The sequence below is a fragment of the Phoca vitulina genome, unplaced genomic scaffold (assembly GCF_004348235.1).
Source record: "Phoca vitulina isolate PV1807 unplaced genomic scaffold, GSC_HSeal_1.0 scaffold30, whole genome shotgun sequence".
In the NCBI taxonomy this organism is placed as follows: Eukaryota; Metazoa; Chordata; class Mammalia; order Carnivora; family Phocidae; genus Phoca; species Phoca vitulina.
The window spans coordinates 9,934,231-9,954,698 of NW_022589733.1; the positions used below are offsets into that span (position 1 = coordinate 9,934,231).

General features: G+C 52.3%; 1 protein-coding gene across 2 annotated transcripts; it reads left to right on the forward strand.

Moving 5' to 3' along the window:
- The first annotated feature begins 389 nt into the window (after positions 1–389).
- On the forward strand, positions 390–20,149 carry ADGRG3 (adhesion G protein-coupled receptor G3). 2 transcript variants are annotated; one of them, XM_032424320.1, is made up of 12 exons: positions 390–583; positions 4,384–4,530; positions 10,516–10,651; positions 12,105–12,251; positions 13,061–13,195; positions 13,743–13,782; positions 13,881–13,981; positions 14,114–14,226; positions 16,283–16,563; positions 16,765–16,858; positions 18,212–18,495; positions 19,830–20,149. In XM_032424320.1, exons 1-12 carry the CDS (start codon positions 417–419, stop codon positions 19,940–19,942), a joined length of 1,758 nt encoding a protein of 585 aa, XP_032280211.1. In that variant the 5' UTR covers positions 390–416; the 3' UTR covers positions 19,943–20,149. The 2 variants fall into 2 exon arrangements, with proteins under 2 accessions (XP_032280211.1, XP_032280210.1); XM_032424319.1 differs by lacking the exon at positions 390–583 and having other exon boundaries at positions 4,366–4,530.
- Positions 20,150–20,468: the final 319 nt, after the last annotated feature.

Below are 20,468 nucleotides of genomic sequence, written 5' to 3' on the forward strand. Positions count from 1 at the left end.
ACATCCCTAAAGCCGGCTTGTGCCTGGCACGTTACAGGTCTCCTCAAACCCCAACATGGCCCTACATGGCAGCCCTATTGCTGTATCTGCTTCACAGAAGAAGAAACTGAGGATCAGAGAGGCCCCCAGCTACTGAGGGGAGGGTCTGAGTTGGGTGTGCCTGACTCCAAAGCCTGTGCTCGTCACCATTCCCCAGGGGTCTGCTTGGGTGTGGAGGCCTCTGTGGCTGCTGGACCCCAACTTCACAGCCCCCAGAAGCATCCCTGGGTGGGCTCAGCAGCCCCCTCTGTAGGCGGTCATGGGGTGGGGTGACACAGGAACGCAGCCCAGTTCCCCACACTCGCCTTTCACAACCCAACCGATGGTGGCATGGAGCAGGAAGGCGGAGAAAGGCCACAGGAAGCGCTGCGGGGGGGATGGGGGGGCGGGGAGGGGCGGCAGTCCACAGCACAGAGCCTGGGACCAGAGGGACGCTCGGACGCAGGGCTCTGCCAGGTGGGCAAGACTGTCCAAGGATGATGACACCCAGGGTCCTGGGGGTCCTGCTTCTCTCGCTCCTCCTGCCCTGGGCCTCAGGTGAGCAGCTGGCTCCTTATCCCCTGGGAGCCCAGGGGGCCTGGGAGACTCAGGGCCAGGGACAGGGAAGTGGATATGGGTGGGGGTGTCTAGAGCATGTCCGTCCAAGGAAGCCACCCCAATGGCCTCGGCGTCTTCTCTCACCTCGTCCTCTGAGTTAGCTGTCGTCCTGATAAACTTGGGTCAGCACTGGGTCTCAGGTGTCTTGTGCTCCCCACAGAGCTCCTTCCTCCCCTACTCTGGGCCGTGGCTCCCTGACAGGCCTGGCTCTGGGACACTGGTGGGCCCCGGACACACTCTTATCCAGCTGGCCTCCAAGCTTCTGGGGAAGGGGGTCAGGATGCTCTGGAGGCTGAGGCCAGTTGGGGCTTGTACTGTCCTCCCTCACCCCCTTGTCTGGCTCCCTCCAACCTGACCCCCCAACTCCCCTCTCCTTGTCCCAGCAATGGCCCCCCAGCCCCCAGTTTCCCGGAATAAGACCCCCCCCCAACTGTCAGCCTTGCACACACACATGCGGTGGTTCTCCAGAGCAGTTTGAGGACCCTAGGCCTTGCCCTTGGCTATCCTTCGCCCGGGAAAGCCGAGCCCACCCCTGGCCCACCTGGTCAGCTCTCACCTACCCTCCTTGGGGCCCTGTGATGTCAGCAGTGACCCCCTCAGGCAGAGGGAGTGCTCCCATCGCAGTGCCCTGAGTGCTCCTCCTGTTTTGTTCTTAATCCGTGGGCATCCTGCCTGCCTGCCGAGCAGGGGGTCATGTGGCTCTAGGCACATGGATCAACCTCTTTGGGCTTCAAAGAACCTTCTTCTCAGGATGCCTGGGGGGCTCAGTCGGTGTAAGCATCTGCCTTCAGCTCAGGTCATGATCTCAGGGTCCTGGGATCGAGTCCCACATCGGGCTCCCTGCTCAGCAGGGCGTCTGCTTCTCCCTCTCCTTCTGCTCCTCCCCCCGCTCATGATATCTCTCTCTCTCTCTCTCTCTCAAATAAATAAATAACATCTTAAACACACACACACACACACACAAAGAAACTTCAAATGTTGCGAGATTCGGTGAAGTGCAAAGTTCAGTCCCTGGCTCAGAAAAAGGGGCAAAATGGCAGTGTTGTCTTCCTGGTGGAGCCGGCCATCGGGCAACACTTGACAGATTCATTAACTCAGTAACCAGTAGTGGCTATCGTCCGGCCTCAGTGGGCTTCACAGGGACGCTGGGCCCTGCACAAAAGCCGTGAGTACCCTGATTGGGACTTCCAGGCTCCCCCGAGTGACTGAGCTTACCTATGGTGATGTGGGTGTGTGGGCAAAGTGCCAGCCATTTGAGTCGCCCGAGGAGCCTTGAGAGGCTTATATGTAGAGGTAAGTCTGCTTCCTTGGTGGACATTTATGGGTCTGCCCATTGGTTCATTCATTCCGAAACCACCGATGGGGACTCCTGTGCCGTGCCAGGCTCTGTGCTGGGGTGGTGTGGCTACGGCAGAGAGAAGCAGGCCCCTGGTGGTGAGCCCTAGGAACGGGCAGATACCGCCCCTGACTGCCGGCCCGCTCCCCACCTGAACCTGGATTGAGGTGGTCCCTGGAGGCCAGCTGCTGGGGCAGAGCGGGATGGGGGAGGGTAGCGCGGGTCTTGAGGTGGGGGGCTGGCAGCATCCCGCCCAGGCCCGGGCCAGGCTCTCTCTGTCCGGGCTAAATGCTTCCAATGTCTTCAAAAAATAATCACAAAAAAGATAGTCATCTTTTCTGTACTTGCCAAAGGCTTCACATATATGACTGCGCTGAAATTTCATGGCACGCCAGGAGGGAGGCTCTGTTAACACTGGTCCGGGTGCCCCCCAGCACCCATTTGTAACCCCTCAGGCATGCAGAGGGCTAGGATTACACGGAGAACGGCAACCCCCCCCCCTTGTCCTCTCCCTCTTCTCTCTCCCTCTTCCTCCTTTATTTAAAAAGCAAACGTGGATCCTATTACATACATGCTCATCTAGCATTTGCTTCTTCCCATTAAACAGTGTCATGAATATCTTCTTTTTTAAAGATTTATTTGAGAGAAAGAGAGAGCATGCACACATGGGGGGAGGGGCAGAGAGAGAATCTGAAGCAGACTCCCCGCTGAGCACAGAGCCCAACTCAGGGCTCGGTCCGGGGACCCTGAGATCCTGACCTGAGCCGAAAGCAAGAGTCCGACACTTAACCGACTGAGCCACCCAGGCGCCGTTTACCTACCCCTTTTTAAAAGTTCATACATTTTGACCCAGAAATTCCTAGGATCGTAATGTTTTCTATGAATTCTTAACCCAAGCTGACAAAGATGTAAGCAGTGTTGTTCAGAATAGGGGGGAGAAAAAAAAGACTGATGATCCTAAAAGCCCACCAACAGAGGACCAATCGAAAAAGTGCTACAACACCCGCCCAGTGGAATAGTGTGCAAGAATATCAAGGAGAGGGGGCACCTGGGTGGCTCAGTCGTTAAGCGTCTGCCTTCGGCTCAGGTCATGGTCCCCGGGTCCTGGGATCGAGCCCCACATCGGACTCCCTGCTCAGCGGGAAGCCTGCTTCTCCCTCTCCCAGCCCTGCTGCTTGTGTTCCTTCTCTCTGTGTCTCTCTCTGTCAAATAAATAAATAAAATCTTTAAAAAAAAAAAAAAAAGAGTATCAAGGAGAGGGATCAGTAGGTGCTGATGTGGAAAGCTCCTCAAGACATCTTGCTAAGTGATCGCGTTCATGTAAATTTTTAAGTGATTTACACCAAAATACTTGCCTATGTATAGAAAATTTCCCCAAGGTTGTGCATCGAGCTGCTGCAGGTTGTGAACTCTGGAGGGTGAGCTGGGAGTTGTGGGGACTTTTACTTTGCATTTTGTGGTCTTGTGTACGGTTCAAAAAAAACTGTGCATGTATTAATTTTGTTGAGAGATAGGTAACTATGTAGACATATATATACATCCAATGTAAATACACAAATATATAAATAGTTTTACAGTGACATTCTCGCCTCCTGGAGTAAATGACACTGGCTCTTTGAACATTTATGATGAGCTATATCCTTTATGTGTATGGATGTTCTCTAATCTTCCCCCAAACTCACAAGGAAGGTATTATTAGTCCCATTTGGCTGATGAGAAGAGGGAGCCTCAGAGAATTTAAGTAACTTGCCTGAGGTCACACAGCTGGTAAGTGACTCCACACTTCCATTCCATCCCCATACCAGGTGAAAGGGGAACTGAACTGGAAGTCACGAAAGCTGGCCTGTCGTCCTGGAGCTGCCTCCTGCTAGCTGGTGCCCTTGCTCAAGTCACTGTGCTCCAGGGGCCCTCTATGTTCTCTCCCTGTCCCAGGAGGCAGCCTGTGAGGGTCATAATGAGAATGTAGGAGAAAGAGGCAAACCGAGACAGAATACGCCCAAGAGTTATACCACGAGGCCACAGTTGCAAAGGCTTTGGAATGTCTGATATGGAACAACTGTGGAAAGCCCAGCAGACTCCCTGGAGGAGGTGTTAAAGGGGAATAGGACTAACATATGAATGCTTTAATCTACAGAGCCATGTGCCAAGCCCTTTGTACACACTTTTCCCAAAGCATTCCACTGGGCCTATGAGGTGGGAGGTCATATCTCTTTTTGCCTTGGAAATTGAGGCCCGGGGAGAGTGAGTCCAGCTCAAGTACACATAGTGTGAATGGATGGAACTGGAATTCTAGCCCACATCGCCAGACCCTGGAGCCTGAGCATCTTACCCCCAACACCCTGCCCTTGCTGCCTCCCCACCCAGCCCATTCACACCTTCTGCATCCCTCCTTCAGGTATGGAAAATTTTAGCAACAAACATGAGCAACCGAGAAACGTCTGCCTGGGGCTCATCAATGAGGACCAGTATGAATCTTTCCACCTGGAGAACACTGCTGACTGCTTCACAAAGTGCACACAGTCAGGGAATGAACCCTGTGACCTGGAAAACTTGCAGAGGTAAGAGGGCCCTCTGAGCTAGAACAGGAATCGAGGGTGGTAGGGAGGCTGTTAGGAAGGGACCAAGCTCTCAGCCCCTGTGGCTTCTGAAAATTCTGCTCCTAACTCATCTTTCCACCCTCTTGTTTGACACCCACATTCCCTCGCATCCACTCACTGAGAATTTTCTGATCCAGGGGATGCAGAGATGAATCAGCCCCCATCCCTACCATTGTGGAAGGTCAGACATGGGCCCAAATGATGATGATTCTAGAGTGCGATCATAGAAAAGGGTGGATAAGGTGCCAAGTTAGCTCAAAGAAAGGAAGACCGCCAAGGCTTCACAGAGGAGGTGACTCACGAAAAGGCTTTGAAGACTGCATAGGAGTTTTCTAGTTGGATCCAAGCAATGTTAGGGGCTACAGGCATCAGAACTTCAGGGAGTATTGGGGGAGAATGACAGTGCTTTGAAATGTGAAAAGGTGAAGTGCTGGGGATGGAGGCAACAATGGGGAGGTGGGTTGGGTAGGGGATAGGCTAGAAATATAAGCAGGGACCAAAGTGTAAAGGGTCAGGTAAGCTATACCAATTTGGGAGGGGGCAGAGCAAGGACACATTTTAAACAGAGGAAGAACGTGGTCAATTTTGCATTTGAGAAAGTTTGCTCAGGTTTCAGGGAAGGGTACAAGGGTGGTGATGCCAGAGACGTGACCAGATAGGATGCAACCACAGTGGTCTGGGTAGGAGTGAAGGCTGAACCACCACCATCACCACCAATGGGCACTGTACATCTGGTAAGGAGGGATGGATTAGAAATATCATATGATGTAGAATCAATAAGACCAAGAGACTGATAAGACCAAAAGGTTAAGAGACAGGGGATGAGGGAGAAGAAGGGGTTTAGAATACAACATCTCAAAGAATCAGCTCCAAAAATATTTTTGCCTCTCTCCTCCTCTCCCTTTGAATCAAAGCTGGCCATCATTCCAAGATACTCGGGACAAACTCATAGTTGGCACTCGATGCATGTTTGTTGAAAAAAAATGAATGAAAACCCTGTGTTCTCAGGCTCAGTGTTAGGACAGCAATCTGATTGAGCTACATCATGTCCATGGCCTGAAAACACTGCTCTCCCCACCTGAAACTGCTTCAGTAGGCTTCTTAGCTCTGGGAGGCTGTTCTGGGAGCTCCTCTCTCTGCTGCCTTACGGTGGGGATAAGCACTTTGGGAAAAGTGAGGCTCTGGGGTCAGGAGATGTGGATTCTGTTCCCAAATCGAACACTTAACCAAGTTACCTTCTTTACCTTCACAACCCCATGAGGCCGGTCTGGGCTTCAACCCATTTCAACATATGAATTTGCGGGGAGGGCACATATATTTCATCCCTAATAGGCGCTCTTATGAATAAAGTTGCCATGAACATCTCTGTACATGTCTTTTCATGAACACACATGTTCATTTCTCTTGGGTAAATACCTAGAGGTGGTATTGATGTCAAAGGGAGACGTATGATGAATCTTAATACTCTCACTGGCAACCTGTGAGAGTCCCAGGTACCGCACATCCTTGCGAAGCTTGGTATTATCAGTCATTTAATTTTCGCCATTCTGGAAAGGATATAGTGGTATCTCATTTCTTTTTATTAACTTTGATAGCTTTATGAAGGTGCAATTTACATACTATCCAGTCTATACATTGTTAGAGGACAGTTGAATAATTTATGGTATATGATACGGTGTATGGAACCATTAAGACAATCATTTTAAAAACACTTACATCAGCCCCCAAAGGACCCTCATGCCTGTTTGCAAGCAATCCCTGCTCACATACCCAGCCACAGTCAAGCACTGATTTCCTTTCTACTCTATAGATTTGCCTTTTCTGGGTATTTTCTATAAGGGAATCATACAACATACTGTCTCTTGAGTCTTGTTTCCTTCACTTACCATGTTTTTGAGTTATATTCATACATTACCATGTATCAATAGTTTGTCCTTTTTTATTACTGAGTAATATTCCATTGTGTGGACATACTGCATTTTGTTTATTCATTCATCAATCGATGGACATTTGGATCGTTTCCAGTTTGGTGATTGTGAATAATGCTGCCATGAACATTTGACTTCAAATCTTTGGAGACGTGTGTTTTCATTTCTTTTGGGTAAATGCCTAGGAGCAGAATTGCTGGGATATCTGATATGCTTCACTTTATAAATAACGCCCAACTGTTCCTCAAAGTGTATCATTTGCTTTCCCATCAGCATGAAAAACGGCTGTAGTTCTATTACATTTTTGCAACACTGTCAGTCTTTTGGCTATTAAAGCCCTCCCCCGAGTGTAAGTGGTAGCTCACTGCGGTTTTAATTTGTGTTTCACAAATGACCAGTGATGTTGAGTATCTTTTCATGTGCTGATGAGCCATTTGTATCTTTTCTTTGGTGAAATGACTACTCAAATCTTTCCCTCTTCTTTTGAATTGAGTTTTGTCTTCTCACTACTGAGTTTTAAGAATTCTTTTTTTTAAAAGATTTTATTTATTTATTTGAGAGAGCGAGAGCACAAGCAGGTGGAGGGGGGCAGAGGGAGAGGGAGAAGCAGACTCCTCGTTGAGCAGGGAGCCCGATGCGGGGCTCAATCCCAGGACCCTAAGATCATGACCTGAGCTGAAGGCAGATGCTTAACAGACTGAGCCACCCAGGTGCCCCAAGTTTTAAGAATTCTTTATGTATTCTGGACGCAAGTCTTTTATCAGATGTCAATTTGCAAATATTTTCTCTCAGTGTATGTCTTGTCTCTTTGTTTTCTCAGTGATGTCTTTTGAAGATCAAAAGCCCTTAATTTTGAGGAAGTCAAATTTAAATGTGTGTTTGTGTTTAATATCATATCAAAGAAATGTTCATCCAGCTACAGATTTTCTAAGTTTTCTTCTATAAGTGTATGTGGTTTTAGCTCTTATAATTAGGTTATACATTTGGAGTTAATTTTTTATACACAGTGTGAGGTAGATGTCTAACTATATTATTATTATTATTATTTGCATTTGGGTGTCTAATTGTTTCAGCACCATTTATTGAAAAGAATGCTTTCTCCATTTAATTGCCTCTGGGAGGGCATTCCATTGATGGGCTAAATGGAAGCTCCTGGAATGTCTTCTTACCAAGATAGTAAACAGAAACCAAAGTACATCCCCTGGGGACAACTGCAGAGAATAACGCCACCAATAAAGGACTTGAGAGATTCAGGGGTGGTGATGCCTATCATAACTCCATGACTGCCTATCTTAACTCACCAGAAGTTAGGCGGATGTTGGGGAATGGCTGTGAACTAGCCTACACTTAATCAGGTGGTGAGTCCAATTGCGGCTGCTGTCCCAGAGGAAATCAACACAACCCCCGGCAATCGATACGTTCCATGGCTAATGCATTGTTCTCTATACCAGTTTTCAAGGGCTCCTGGAAATGATTTACTTTGACCTGGCAGAGTCAACAATAGACTGTCACGGTTTCCTGTGGGCTCTGTCAATTCTCCTGATCTCTGTCATCACTTAGTCCACAGAGACCTTATTAATCTTGACACTCTACATAGCATCACTCTGGTCCACTATATTGGCAACATCATGTGGATTGGAGCTGATGAGCAGAAAGTGGCAAGTAGTTAAGATGCCTTAGGACAACAAATGTGACCTAGAGGATGAGAAATAAACCCCACAAGAGTTCAGGGGCCCATCACCTCAGGGAATTTTCTGGGTGTTCAGAGATCTGGAGAACATCAAGATATCCCCTCCTAGGTAGAAGGCAAGTTGTTGGATCTCACACCACTTACAATGTAAAAAAAAAGGGACAGTGTGGACAAACACGTATCATGCAAACAGGAACCAAACATATCTGCGTAACTATATCAGACAAAGAAGATGATGTTTAAGCAGGTGTCAAATTTGTCATTGAAAATTCAACTTTACATCTATGCCTTAGACTTTCTGACTATATCTTACATTTCACAACTAAAATAATTTTTTTAAGTGCTCTGAGAACCAGATCAAGAAATCTTCCCTCAAGAAAGGTAATTGTGTTGTTTTGTGAGGCCAAAGAATTTTTTAAGTGCATATATCTATGTGTATATATATGTGTGTGTGTGTATCTATATATAGAGAGAAATACAATTAAGTACATGTATATGCAGTTATAATTCACTATTATATTTGGTGACAGTGAAAGTCACAATACTTTGTTTAGATTTTTAAAAGGTAAATAAAAGCTAGACTCTTCATGTAGCTCAATCAACAGATTTCAACAATCTCATCCCGCTGTTTCTGGCTGGATGGTGTTCTAATGGTCCACCCCACCGAAGCACATTTGCACATATTTGCATGGTTTACTCTTTATACTGTACAATATTTTTTCTGTGGTTTCTTTGGGTTTCTTCCCTTAGTAACTGCGACTGTTCAAAAATACATGAAAATACAAGCCTCCCTTTTGTCTCCCTGTCAAGCCCTCCGTAGCTACTCCTTTCCAACAACCTTGATCTGGCTGTATCTGCTTTCTTCCCCTTCTTTCCCATTTCTACCTCAGCCCTCACCTGTTGAGAATTGCTAAGGAAAGGTAGGCAGTACATCTTAGGATCCTAGCTTGAGAAAAGGAACTCTGGCCACGGAGAAGTTTCAATACCATGGAAAGCAGGTGGTGGAGGGTGGGGGAGGGGGAGTGTTGCTTTTAGCTGATGGCACAGGGGCCGTGATAAAATAAATGGCAATTAACTTTTGTGTTCCCTGTGCTTCCAACACCAGTTCAGTTGCCATAAGTCATTTGCTGCAGAGTTCAGCCTTCAAAGAGCGAATTCCCAGTATGCAGTTAGCACTCAATAAGTGCGGGTTGGCACTCATGCCACACAATTATCATCCCACAGTTGGAGATACTCAGAGGAATATATAAAGGTATATAAAGGCCAATCAGTACATGAAAAGATGCTCAATATCATGAGTCATTAGGGAAATGCAAATTCAAACCACAATGAGATACCACTTCACAATTACTAAGATGGCGGCAATTGCAAACAAAACAAGACAAAATGGGGAATGTCAAGCGTTTGTGTGGATGTGGGGAAATGGGCACCCTCAAACGTGGGTGGTGACAATATCAATTGGTACAGCTGCTGTGGAAGGCAGTTCGACAGTTCCTCGAGAAGTTAAGCATAGAATGACTGTGTGACCCAGCAATTCCACTCCTAAGTATATGGCCCAAAGAATTCCAAAAAAGTCTTCAAGCAAAAGCTTGGACTTACATATAAGCAGCCCTGTTCATGACAGCCAAAAAGCGGAAACAACCCAAATGCCCATCAGTGGATAAATGTGTTCACAAAATGTGGTCTATCCACGCAACGGCGTATTATTCATCCCTAACAAGGAATGGAATACTCACACATGCTTATGCAACAGAGATGAATCTTGAGACCATGCTAAGTGCAAGAAGCCAGACACAAAGACCAGAGACCGTACAATTCCATTTATATGAAACTTCTAGAATAGGCAGATTCATAGCTCAGTGTTTGCCAGGGGCTGGGGGAGGAGAGGAAGGGTGACTGCTTCATGGGGACAGGGGTGATGAGAATATTCTGCAATTAGATAGTGGTGGTGGTCACCCAACATTGTGAATGTATTACAATGTGTATTCAACATTGTAAACTGTACAACTGCATTGTACAGTTTAAAATGGCTAAAATGGTAAACTTTATGTTATATATATTTTGTTACAAAAAAAGACAAACACATACACTATTCAGAGGGACCCCTGGCTGGAATCCCTCCAAACCAGCCTGGCTTGCTCCCATGCCACCCTTCTGCAGTGATCCTAGCGTCCTTCCTTTGATATTCTGAGTCACCCCTCCTACCCCAAGAGCCTGATGGTGGCTGCCCATGGCATCTCTTCTCCCATCATCCAGGCTGGGGGCCAGGGGAATGGGTAACTCAGCCTGCAAGACCCCACCTGCCCCCTAATCCCTGGCCCTTTGCAGGTACTGGATGAAATTCGAGTACCATCTGCTGGAGAGTCAGTCGGGCATAGTGAATATGTCTTTTTTGAAGGCTGCTGTCCACAATGTCAGCACCAACATCTCAGAAGACCTGTTCTTCTCTCTGACGCCCTCCCAGGTGAAGAGTTCCCCATCCCTGTTGGCTGGTTCTGGCTCCATTTCCTTCAGACATATTTTTCAGAATTCTGAGAGACTCCTGGTCTGCGCTTGGTGCCCACCAAAATTTATCCCTCGCATGTCCCATTTGATAGTGCTCTGCCACTTTGCTAACAGATGCTACTGAGTTGCTTGGATGGGTGGATCCGGGTGACAGATGACCCAGGGCATGAGGCTGGTACAATTTGGAAGATCACCAAATTGAGAGTCAGGGGATCTGGATTCCAGTCCTGGACTCCCCACCCCCTCACTAGGTGTCTTCCAGGAAACCCCTTCCCCTCGCTGGGCCCCAGAGCCCTCATCTGTAAGATGAGCTCTAGATTTACACAGGTCTGGATTCAAGTCCCAGCTCTGCTCCTTACCAGCTAATGTGACGTCGGGTGCACGACCGAAATTTTCTGAGCCTCGGTTGCCCCCTCTGTAAAATGGTGCCGGTGTTGCCCACTTTCAAGGTTATGGGAGATAATGTACAGGGAGTGCTGGGTGCAGGGAGGGTGCAGCCCCCCTTAAGGGGTGAAGCTGAGCGTGGAAGTTCAGGCGGCAGGCATGTTGGCTCTCATCGAGGTCCTTCTAGGTCTGTCTGGAAAAGGGGACATGAAAGATAGGGCCTTTATTGATGTGACCCAAGAGGCTGAGCCCTCTGCGTGGGGGCACCCGCTGGCCGCAGAGACCGTCCCACGTCCTTTGACAAGGGCCCAGACTGGGAAGGAGGAAGCTGGGTCCCTTGCCTCCAACCCTTAGCTCCCCCTGTTCCAGCGCCCATGGGATGCCTTTGAGGCAGGACCCGGTGGGACCAGGCTGCAGCCCCAGTGTAGCAGCGAGGTCAAGAACGAACAAATCACCAGTGAGATTTATTTTACTATTTTCACCATTCTTAGCTTTTACAAAATTTGCTGTTGGGCGGGGGTGGAAATCACATTCCGTGTGAAGTTTTGTCATTTCCGCCTCTGCTCTCGCGGTCTCTCTTCCTGGGAGCTTTATTCTTTCCAGTTATTCCCAGGTCAGAACCCAGACACCATGACCCTAAAGCCCTGTGTAAGCAGAGGGGCTGTCAGGATGCTGGCCTAAAGTGCACCACAGCAGACCCTCCACCCACACTTGCAAACTGACCTTCACAGCCCACTTTGAGCCTGACCCCGATACGTGGTCATGCAGGCACCTGGTTAGCCCCATTCTCCTTAGTGGGAAAACTGAGGGTCCATGAGCGCTGTGGCTTGTCTGGGGGCTCACAGCCTGGAGAGAGCTGAGCTTGCAGTGTGCCCCCGAGTGTCCTGCCTCTCAGAGTGATGCTCTCAGGTGCTGCCCCTCCACCCAGTGCCTCAGTTTCCCCTCCCAAGTGGGGGAATGGCAAGAACCTTGTGTTGGGGGCTGGAACCCTTGGGTAAGATGGGAGCTCCGGGGTCTGTGGTTCCCAGGTTCCAGGGCAGGTGACAGAGGATGAGCGTGAACACCCCGACAGAGTCCGGCTGCCCAGGAGCCTCTTTGAATCCCTGCAGAGCAACAGGTCGGAGGTCTCGCTGGCCATCACTGTCCTGGACATCAGTCCGGGGAATCTCTTCAAGGTGAGGAGAGGACTGGAGGAGGCTCAGGGCAGCTCAGTGGGTCAATGCTCAGTTCACCAGGGCCCTGTGCCCCAGCTTGCCTTCTCTGGAGTCTTCGCTGTGGGTCCCCATGGGGATGGAAGAGGTGATGAGCCTGCGGAGAGCGTTTCTAAATCAGCCTGAGGTCACCCCGGACTTCTGTCTCTGGAGTCTGTGCATTGCAGACTCACACTGGTCACACACACTCAGATGTTTGGATCCCACACACCAGTGTCCTTGGACTTGTATGTGTATCCCAAGCGTTCGTGTCCCCTTGTGTGTGTCCTTGTGCATGGACAAACATGCATATTCTTTCATAGTCCTGGAGTACATGCAGTCATGTGTGTTCCTGTATGACCGTGACCTTGCAAATGTGTCCCAGGCATGCATCCCCAGAGGTGTGTGATCCACTCAGGTGTAGATCCAGTGCACCATGAATGCTGGTGTAGGCACTCACTGCCCTCCATTTGGGGCTGATCTTTCTTCCAGCCCTGTACTCCTCCAGCTAAGAGGGCAGAGGAGCTCTGGGGCCAGCAAAGGAGAGCTGTTGGGTGCATGGCTTTGCAACCAGTTGGCCTGGGGTGTAGGGCCCACAGTGATCCAGCCCGGGCAGGAGACTGCAGGGGGCAGCAGGAAGAAGGTTGCTCATGACCCCTTGGTCCCCTGGTCCCCTAGCCACAGACTTTACTCTCCAGGCAAGGGCCATGGGTCCTGGAGGTTCCTAGGAACTCCCAACAGGGCTGGGTTGGGACAGCCCCTTCTGAAGCCTGACCCCCCATCTCCCTCCACAGGGCACCCAGCTCAGCCTGGAGAATGGCAGCCACGTGTTGAACAATCGCCTGGTGGGCTTGAGTTTGGGCAGAATACCTGTCAGCAGGCTGGTTGAGCCTTTGGAGATCACCTTCTCCCACCAGCGCCTACCCCCCGTGAGCCCCCGACCCAAGTCTGGCAGCTACTGAGGGGCAGACAGGCGGGTGGTCACCCACAAGCATATGGGCAGACAGGTGTAGGGCTCTGCACCTCCCAGTCTTCCACATCCCCCCGGCCATTAAGACCATACACACAGGTGCACCCAGGGACACATGCCACCTGCGCACGAATGTCCACTCGACCTCCAGACACCCTCCCACTTGTGCTTACCGAGGTGCACCGAGGACCTGGCAAACCCATGAGTGCGCACACGGGATCACACACACCCACATACGTGCTCCCCTAAAGGTGCGCGTACACAGACATGCTTCCCACCCCCCTGCAGCCCCCCACCGTGTCCACACCTCTCACATGCTGATCCATGCACACCAAGTGGGGCACCTGATGTTCCTGCGTGATCCACGGGGTGAGCCTTGCTTTCTACCCAGTGCACACTTGGGGCGGGGGGGGCGCGCTGTCCTCTCCCTTCCCCTCCCGCCACCCTCCTCTCCTCTCTCCCTACCTCCCCCTGCTTCCACCCTGACTCCCACTCTCTGGTTTCAGAACATGGCCCTCAGCTGCGTGTTCTGGGATGTGACTAAAGGTAGGCAGAGCCTCTCCCCTCCCTTCCTTCCTCTCTGGTCCCCTCCGCTCCCCCATATTCCCATACACTCTCCTATGTTCCCCTCCCTTCCTCTCTAGGGTCAGCAGGAGACTGGTCTTCCACGGGCTGCTCCACGGAGCTCAGAGCCAAGAGGACTGTCTGTCGCTGTGACCATCTGACCTTCTTCGCTTTGCTGCTGGTAACAGCCCACCCACCCTGATCCCAGCAGTTCTGGAGGCACTGAGGCTTCCTGGCAGGGGCCAGGGCCTCTGGGATGTGTGGGGCCTGGCCTCCCACTGATGGGGTCCCGGTTCGGGGGGGTCGCCCACAGAAGCCGATCTTGGACCGGGCCACCGTGCAGTCCCTCGTTCGCATTTCCCAGGCTGGCTGTGGAGCCTCTATGATCTTCCTGGCCTTTACCATTGTCCTCTACGCTGTCCTAAGGTGGGTGATCCCCCACCCCCACCCCGCGTCTCCCTCTTTTCCTCAAGGGTGGGAGCAGAACAGGCCGGAAAGCCCCCTGCTTGTGCAGCTTTATACTGATATCCTCTCCAAACCTTACTTTCCTCATCTATAAGATGGGGTTGGGGATTGAAATGTGTCCGAGCTATTTCAGTTGGAAGTGGCAGAAACTCAACTCAAATTCACTGAAACACAATGGGGAATATGTGGTTCATGGAATGGCGCGCCCTTCACGCATGGTTGGATCCAGGGGCTCAAAACATGCCCCCAGGCCTTGCTCTCCCTCTGCTTCTCCCAACTTTGCTTTCTCCTTTGTCAGCCATGTCAAGCAGCTTCTTCACCCTCAGGGGCCTTGGGGAGCCCCGGGCTTGCCTCACAGCTTCTTAGCTGCCTAGGCAGCGAATTTTCTAAATGTAATTCCAACATTGAAGCCTTTTTCTTTCAGCATTTTATTTTGAAATAATTATAGACCTACAGGAAATTACAAAATTACTGTATAGAGTCCCCTGGTTCCTTTATCCAGCTTTTCCTGGTGATAACATTTTCTATAACTGTAGTATCGTATCAAAACCAGGAAATTGACATCGGTACAGTGCTAGTAACTAGAATACAACTTCCATAATTTTTTACATGCATTTGTGTGTGTGTGTGTGTGTGTGTGTGTGTGTGTGGTTCTATGCAATTTTATCCCGTGTATACCAGAGCGGAGTTTTGCTGGTCTAACTTGGGTCGTGTGCCCATGACTGCATAGGCCGCTGTGGTCAAGGGATGGATTACACTGACTGGCCAGGCCAGGTCGTGTGCCTGCTTTTGGGTTTGAGCTAACAGAGGGCCGGCCTCACCCAAACATCAGGACTGTGAGCAGGAAAGCGTGCTCCTCGGGGAGACCCAGGTCTGTTTCCAGAAGGAGGAGCAGGGGCAGGACAGGCAGAGATCAGTGTGGCCTGTGCTCAGGCTGTCTGGGTCCCGGCAAGGGCTGAGGGACCCACAGGAACGGCCTGCTTGAAGGAGCCTGTGCGAGCAGCCCCATGCCCTAGGCTGCCCTGGACCCCAGGCTTCTGACCCGGGGCTGAACAGAGCAGCCCTGGGATCTCCTGCGTCAGTCTGGGGCCCTCCCATGGCCTTTCTCCACGTGCCTCTTTGCCTCTGTCCCCATCCGGTCCTGGGCTGCAGCCCCCTCTAGCCTCACCCCCTCCATCTCAGACTAAAGCATGAGTATGAGCAGTGCCACCCCTGCCCCCCACCAAGCCCAGGCCTGGAGCAGAGCCCCCACCCCCAACAAGCTGAGCATGCCTTGCCAGCCGGCCGCACTGCTGGACCTCGTGAGCCGGGCTTGGCGCGCCGGGAGGACTCGTCACCGACTGTCACGGGTGGGCCCTGGCATCTCAGGTGAGGTGGGCAGGAGGCCTCCGCTCCCATCCAGGCACCTGGGGCTCCCATCCCTCCAGTGAGAGCCCTCGGGATCCGATTTGCTAGGAATTCTGACATATGTCCTGGCCTCCTGCATCTCTGCCCAGTAGATAGGTTCGTCCACTTACTCAACCAATGCACACAGGGCCCCCTGCTGCCTATTGTGCTAGCCCGAGGTCACAGCCAGAGGGGAGGGGAGGGGGCTACCCTGCGCTGCAGGAAACTTCCAAATCAGCCTGGCTAAGTGGCATTCAGAGACAGCTTCCTGAGAAGGAAGTGCCCAGGGAAGTTTTGAAGGAAGCGTAGGAAAAGGCATTGAGAGCAGAGAGAAGAGCAGAGGACAAGTCTGGGAGGGGTAGAAAAGCAGAATGCGTTCGGGGACTTGCAAAGTATGCGGGTTGGCCAGAGCATGGAGTGGAGGGATGAGGTCGGCAGCATGTGGGCCCCCCGGGGCCGTGTGGGCCAGAAGAGAGAGTGCTCCTAACCCCGAGCCTGACGGCACTCACGCTCTGGCTGCTGGCAGGGGTGGACCAGGGGAGGTGGGGTGGGGACGCTGGGGTGCAGGTCCTCCCCGAGAGGAGCTGCGGCCCGGCCTCTTGCCGCCTCTCATCGGCCCTTCCCACTGCAGGTTCTACCGACAGAGGTTCAAGTCGGAAGATGCCCCCAAGATCCATGTGGCCCTGAGCATGACCTTGTTTCTCCTGAATCTTGCCTTCTTCTTCAATGTGGGGCACAGCCCCGAGCAGTCAGACGCCACCTGCCGGACCTGGGGGGCCGTCTTCCACTACTTCCTACTCTGCACCTTCACCTGGATGGGCCTGGAAGCCTTCCACCTCTACCTGCTCGTCATCAAGGTCTTCAACACCTACTTGGGGCACTACTTCCTGAAGCTGAGCTTCGTGGGCTGGGGTAGGTGCAGCTCGGGCGGGCGGGGAGCATGGCTGGCTGCGGGAGGGGCGGGAGGGGCCCGTGGGGAGCTGCCAAGGCCCAGAGGGGTCTCCCTCTCTCACACGGGCTCAGGGCTTGAGGGGCGGGCAGCTGGAGGGGATTTTGGAGGAGGACATGCCAAGGGAGCCCCAGCGATGCCATAGGTCCTCCCGTTGCGCCCAGGCCTGCCTGCCCTCATTGTCTTTGGCACCGGGAGCGTGGACAGCTACGGCCGCTATACCATCCGCGACAAGAGCAACGCCACCGTGCTGGAGCTGTGAGTGGGGGCTGGGGGAGCAGCGGTGATGTCAGGCTCCTGGCTGCACAGATCGGGGTCAGTGGGATGTGGGGAGAGGAGGGAAAGCTGGGAAGAGAGACTACATCAAGGCAAAGGATCCTCCAGCTAGCTCATGGTCTGGAGGGATAAACTGAGGACCAGAAGAAAAAGGTGCAATGAGACAGGGGGTCTGAGAAGGGAGAGAGCGAGCTGAGGCAGGATGCCTTGCTCTAGCCTGGGCCACCACCAGCCCATATGGCACCTTTGGGCAAATTTTAAAAGGTACCCTCACCCCCACTCTGCCAACCTGCCATGCCAGGGGCTCAGCCTGGGGAGTGGAGGGTGAGCTGGATTTTAGCCTCACCCATCCCCTCAGCCAGGTGCCCTTGTGCAGGACAAAATCTGCTCACCATTGGTGGCAGGCCTGGTTCTAGCTAGGCTTTGCCTCTGAGTTTGCTGCGTGGGCTAGCCTGGCCTCTCGCAGGGCCTCAGTCTCCTCATCTGTACAATGGGGGGTGATGGACATACTCTTCCAGGCCTTTCGCCCTGCAACGCAGGAAGCATGGAGCTGAGCTGAGCCTCTCCCAGGGTGCCTGCCCCGGGCCCATGGCTCTGTGCTGAGAGAAGCTGGTGGAGTCTTGATCCTGGCCCTTGGGCCTCAAGTGCAGGGACCACAGGGGCTGGGGAGGTAACATAAGTGCATGCGGTGGCCCAGGTGGGGACTGTAATAGACGGGCAGTCACATACCCATCTAATGTCCCTCGGGAGGGCATCCACAGAGCTGCCAGGTGTATGCTTTTATAAGAAAAGCAGAGGGACACCTGGGTGGCTCAGTGTTTAAGCGTCTGCCTTTGGCTCAGATGCGGGGCTTGATCCTGGGATCCTGGGATCAAGTCCTGCATCCTGCTCCCTGCTCAGCGGGGAGTCTGCTTCTCCCTCTGCCTCTCCATTCCCCCACCCCCCACCCCCCACCTCCACCTCCCGCTGCTCATGCTTGCTCACTCACTCTCTCAAATAAATACTTAAAAAAAAAAAAAAGCAAGCATAAATCTGGATGCTTATGCCAAATCTCCCACTTTTTAAAGGGTGGTCATTAATTCAATTGTTTTACAACATAATGTGGGGTAAACACAACATGTCTTGGGGGCTAAATTGGCTGCTTTGCACTCCCCGGTCTAAAGAGATGGCGGCCTGGAGCCTCATGACAGCCCCTTCGCAGGACAATGGGGGGTAGGTGGGTGGCAGTGGGGAGAAGGGGTCTTTTTGGTCACAGAAGGTCGGTTAGGGAAGACTGCCGGGGGCTAGCTGGGCGGGGGCACGTCTCCAGCCCCAGCAGCCATCTGCCTCCGCCAGGTGCTGGTTCCGGGAGAAGGCAACTGTCTCCGTCCTCTACATCACCGTCCACGGCTACTTCCTTGTCACCTTCCTCTTCAGCGCCGTGGTCCTGGGCCTGGTGGCCTGGAAGATCTTTACTCTGCCAAGTGCCACAGCACACAAGGGGCAGGGACCGAACTGGAAGGGGGTCTTCACCGTGCTGGGCCTCTCGAGCCTGGTGGGTGCGACCTGGTGGCTGGCCATCCTCACGCCCCTGGGCCGGTCCACCATCTATGTCTTTGCGCTCTTCAACTCCCTGCAAGGTGAGGCTCCTGGGCCAGGGAGGTGATGGGTTGCCTCATCTGCGAGGGGGTGTTTTGGTGGATGGCAAGAAACAGGATTCCACTCAGCCTGGCTCAAATCAAGGGCACTGGTTTCAAATATCCAGGGCTGTCCCAAGGACCCCAGGGCGGGAAGGCTGGTACGAGGGCCAGGAAAAGTCACCCAAACCAAAGCAGATACTTTCTCTATCTTTGCTCTGGAGCTGTGTGTATTCTCTCACCTTCTTCTCTCTGTGGACTCTCCTTCCTTCTCTCCGCTGGCCCCTTCCTACCCAGGCTCCCAAATGGCTTCTTCCATTCGACATGACCTTCTCTAGCTGGGGAGGGTGGTCTGATTCAGCCTGGTCCATGTTCTTAGGAGAGTCAAGAATCGGATCAGGCCATCGTGGGCAAGGTGTCCATCTCTGGTCCAATCAGCTGTGACCAGGAGGGCGGGGGCATGTGACATGATGGGCACATGACATGGACAGTCTGTAAGGAGTTGTGATTGCAGAAGGACATGATTAGTGGAGGAAATGATCGACAGGGGTCCTCCCTGACCCCCGCAGGGGTGTGGTGACGGCTCCCCCTTCCTCTTCGCTCCTCTTCGCTTCCTGTGTCGTACACACTGCCTTAAGAAGCATCACAGCCTGACTAAGAGAAACTGCTGAGAAGGCAGGGACAAGATGTGCTTTTGCCTTTGAGTCAAAGTCTCATAGCCAGTGGGTGGGGGCCCACCCAAACAGGGCTGGCTCCCAGAGCCTCGTGAGGCTATGTGGCATCGTGGTTTGGTAGCCCTGGGGATAAGCAGACCCAGACCTGAACCCTGGTTCCACTTACCACCTCAGCAAATCGCTCAGCCCCTCTGATCATCTTTAAAGCTGGGACAACGCTGTTATTTTTCTCACCAGATTTTGTGATGAGTAACCAAGCTAATGGTTGTGGGGGACATAGACAGTCCCCCGGGGAAGAATCATGAGTCCACATTCAGGACATCCCGGGGCTGGGGAGGAACGCACCTTGAAACTAGACGGTGTCATTATTCTTCCAGAGGTCACCCTTAATATTTAAGCCTGAACACTTCTTCACTCTACTGAGTTGTCTCAACTGAGTGTGAGTCCTCCTAAACCCAACAGTCCTTAGTACACTTGAACTGCCCTTGAATGTGTCTCAATAGTTCTATGGTTGCTTCAGGTTTGAGTTGTAAATTCCTTTTAAGCCCACACGGCATTTGACTTTTCTATCGATTTCTGTGCTTACTATAATTTTTCTACCTGCCACCTTCCCGCTTCTCCCTGCTGGCGTGCGTCCCGTAATAACCCTCTCCTTCCCAACAGGTGTCTTCATCTTCTGCTGGTTCACCACGCTCTACTTCCCCAGCCGGAGCGCCGGAGCCTCCTCTTCTGGCACGGGCCGAGTCAACCAGGTCCACACCACGTCTCACGAATAGGAGGCCTCCGTGGGGTCAGGCTGGGAGCCGGCCGCACATTCCAGACTCAGCTCTGACTCCCCGTGTGACCTCAGGCTGCTCCCCGTCTCCCTCTGGGCTTCAGTTTCCGTGTTTGTACAATGTGGCTGGGGAGGGAGGAGATGGGGAACAGGCCGGACCGCCAGGCTCGAAGGTTCCATCCAGATACTTTGATGGGTGCTAAAGTCTACAAATCCAGGAGGGCAGGAGTCTAAGGTTCTGAAACCCCTAGGAGCCCTGCCAGTGCAGAGCGGTGGCCCCGCCCCACCCCTACCCCCACCAGAAGACCCCTGCCAGAACCGCCCCCTTTCCCCACCCCCACCTCCTGCCTTCATAGCAAAGCAGCTCATGTCTGCCATTGGCCACCTTCTGGTCTCAGTACCCGTGGAGTCTGTTGCTAGCGCTGCCCCTTGAAGGAGCCCAGCCTCTCCCCTTCGTCCCTCTGGCCACTGCCCTCCCACACCCCCACCCTCTGGCTGCCTGCCCTCATCCGCTCAGGCACTGGGGC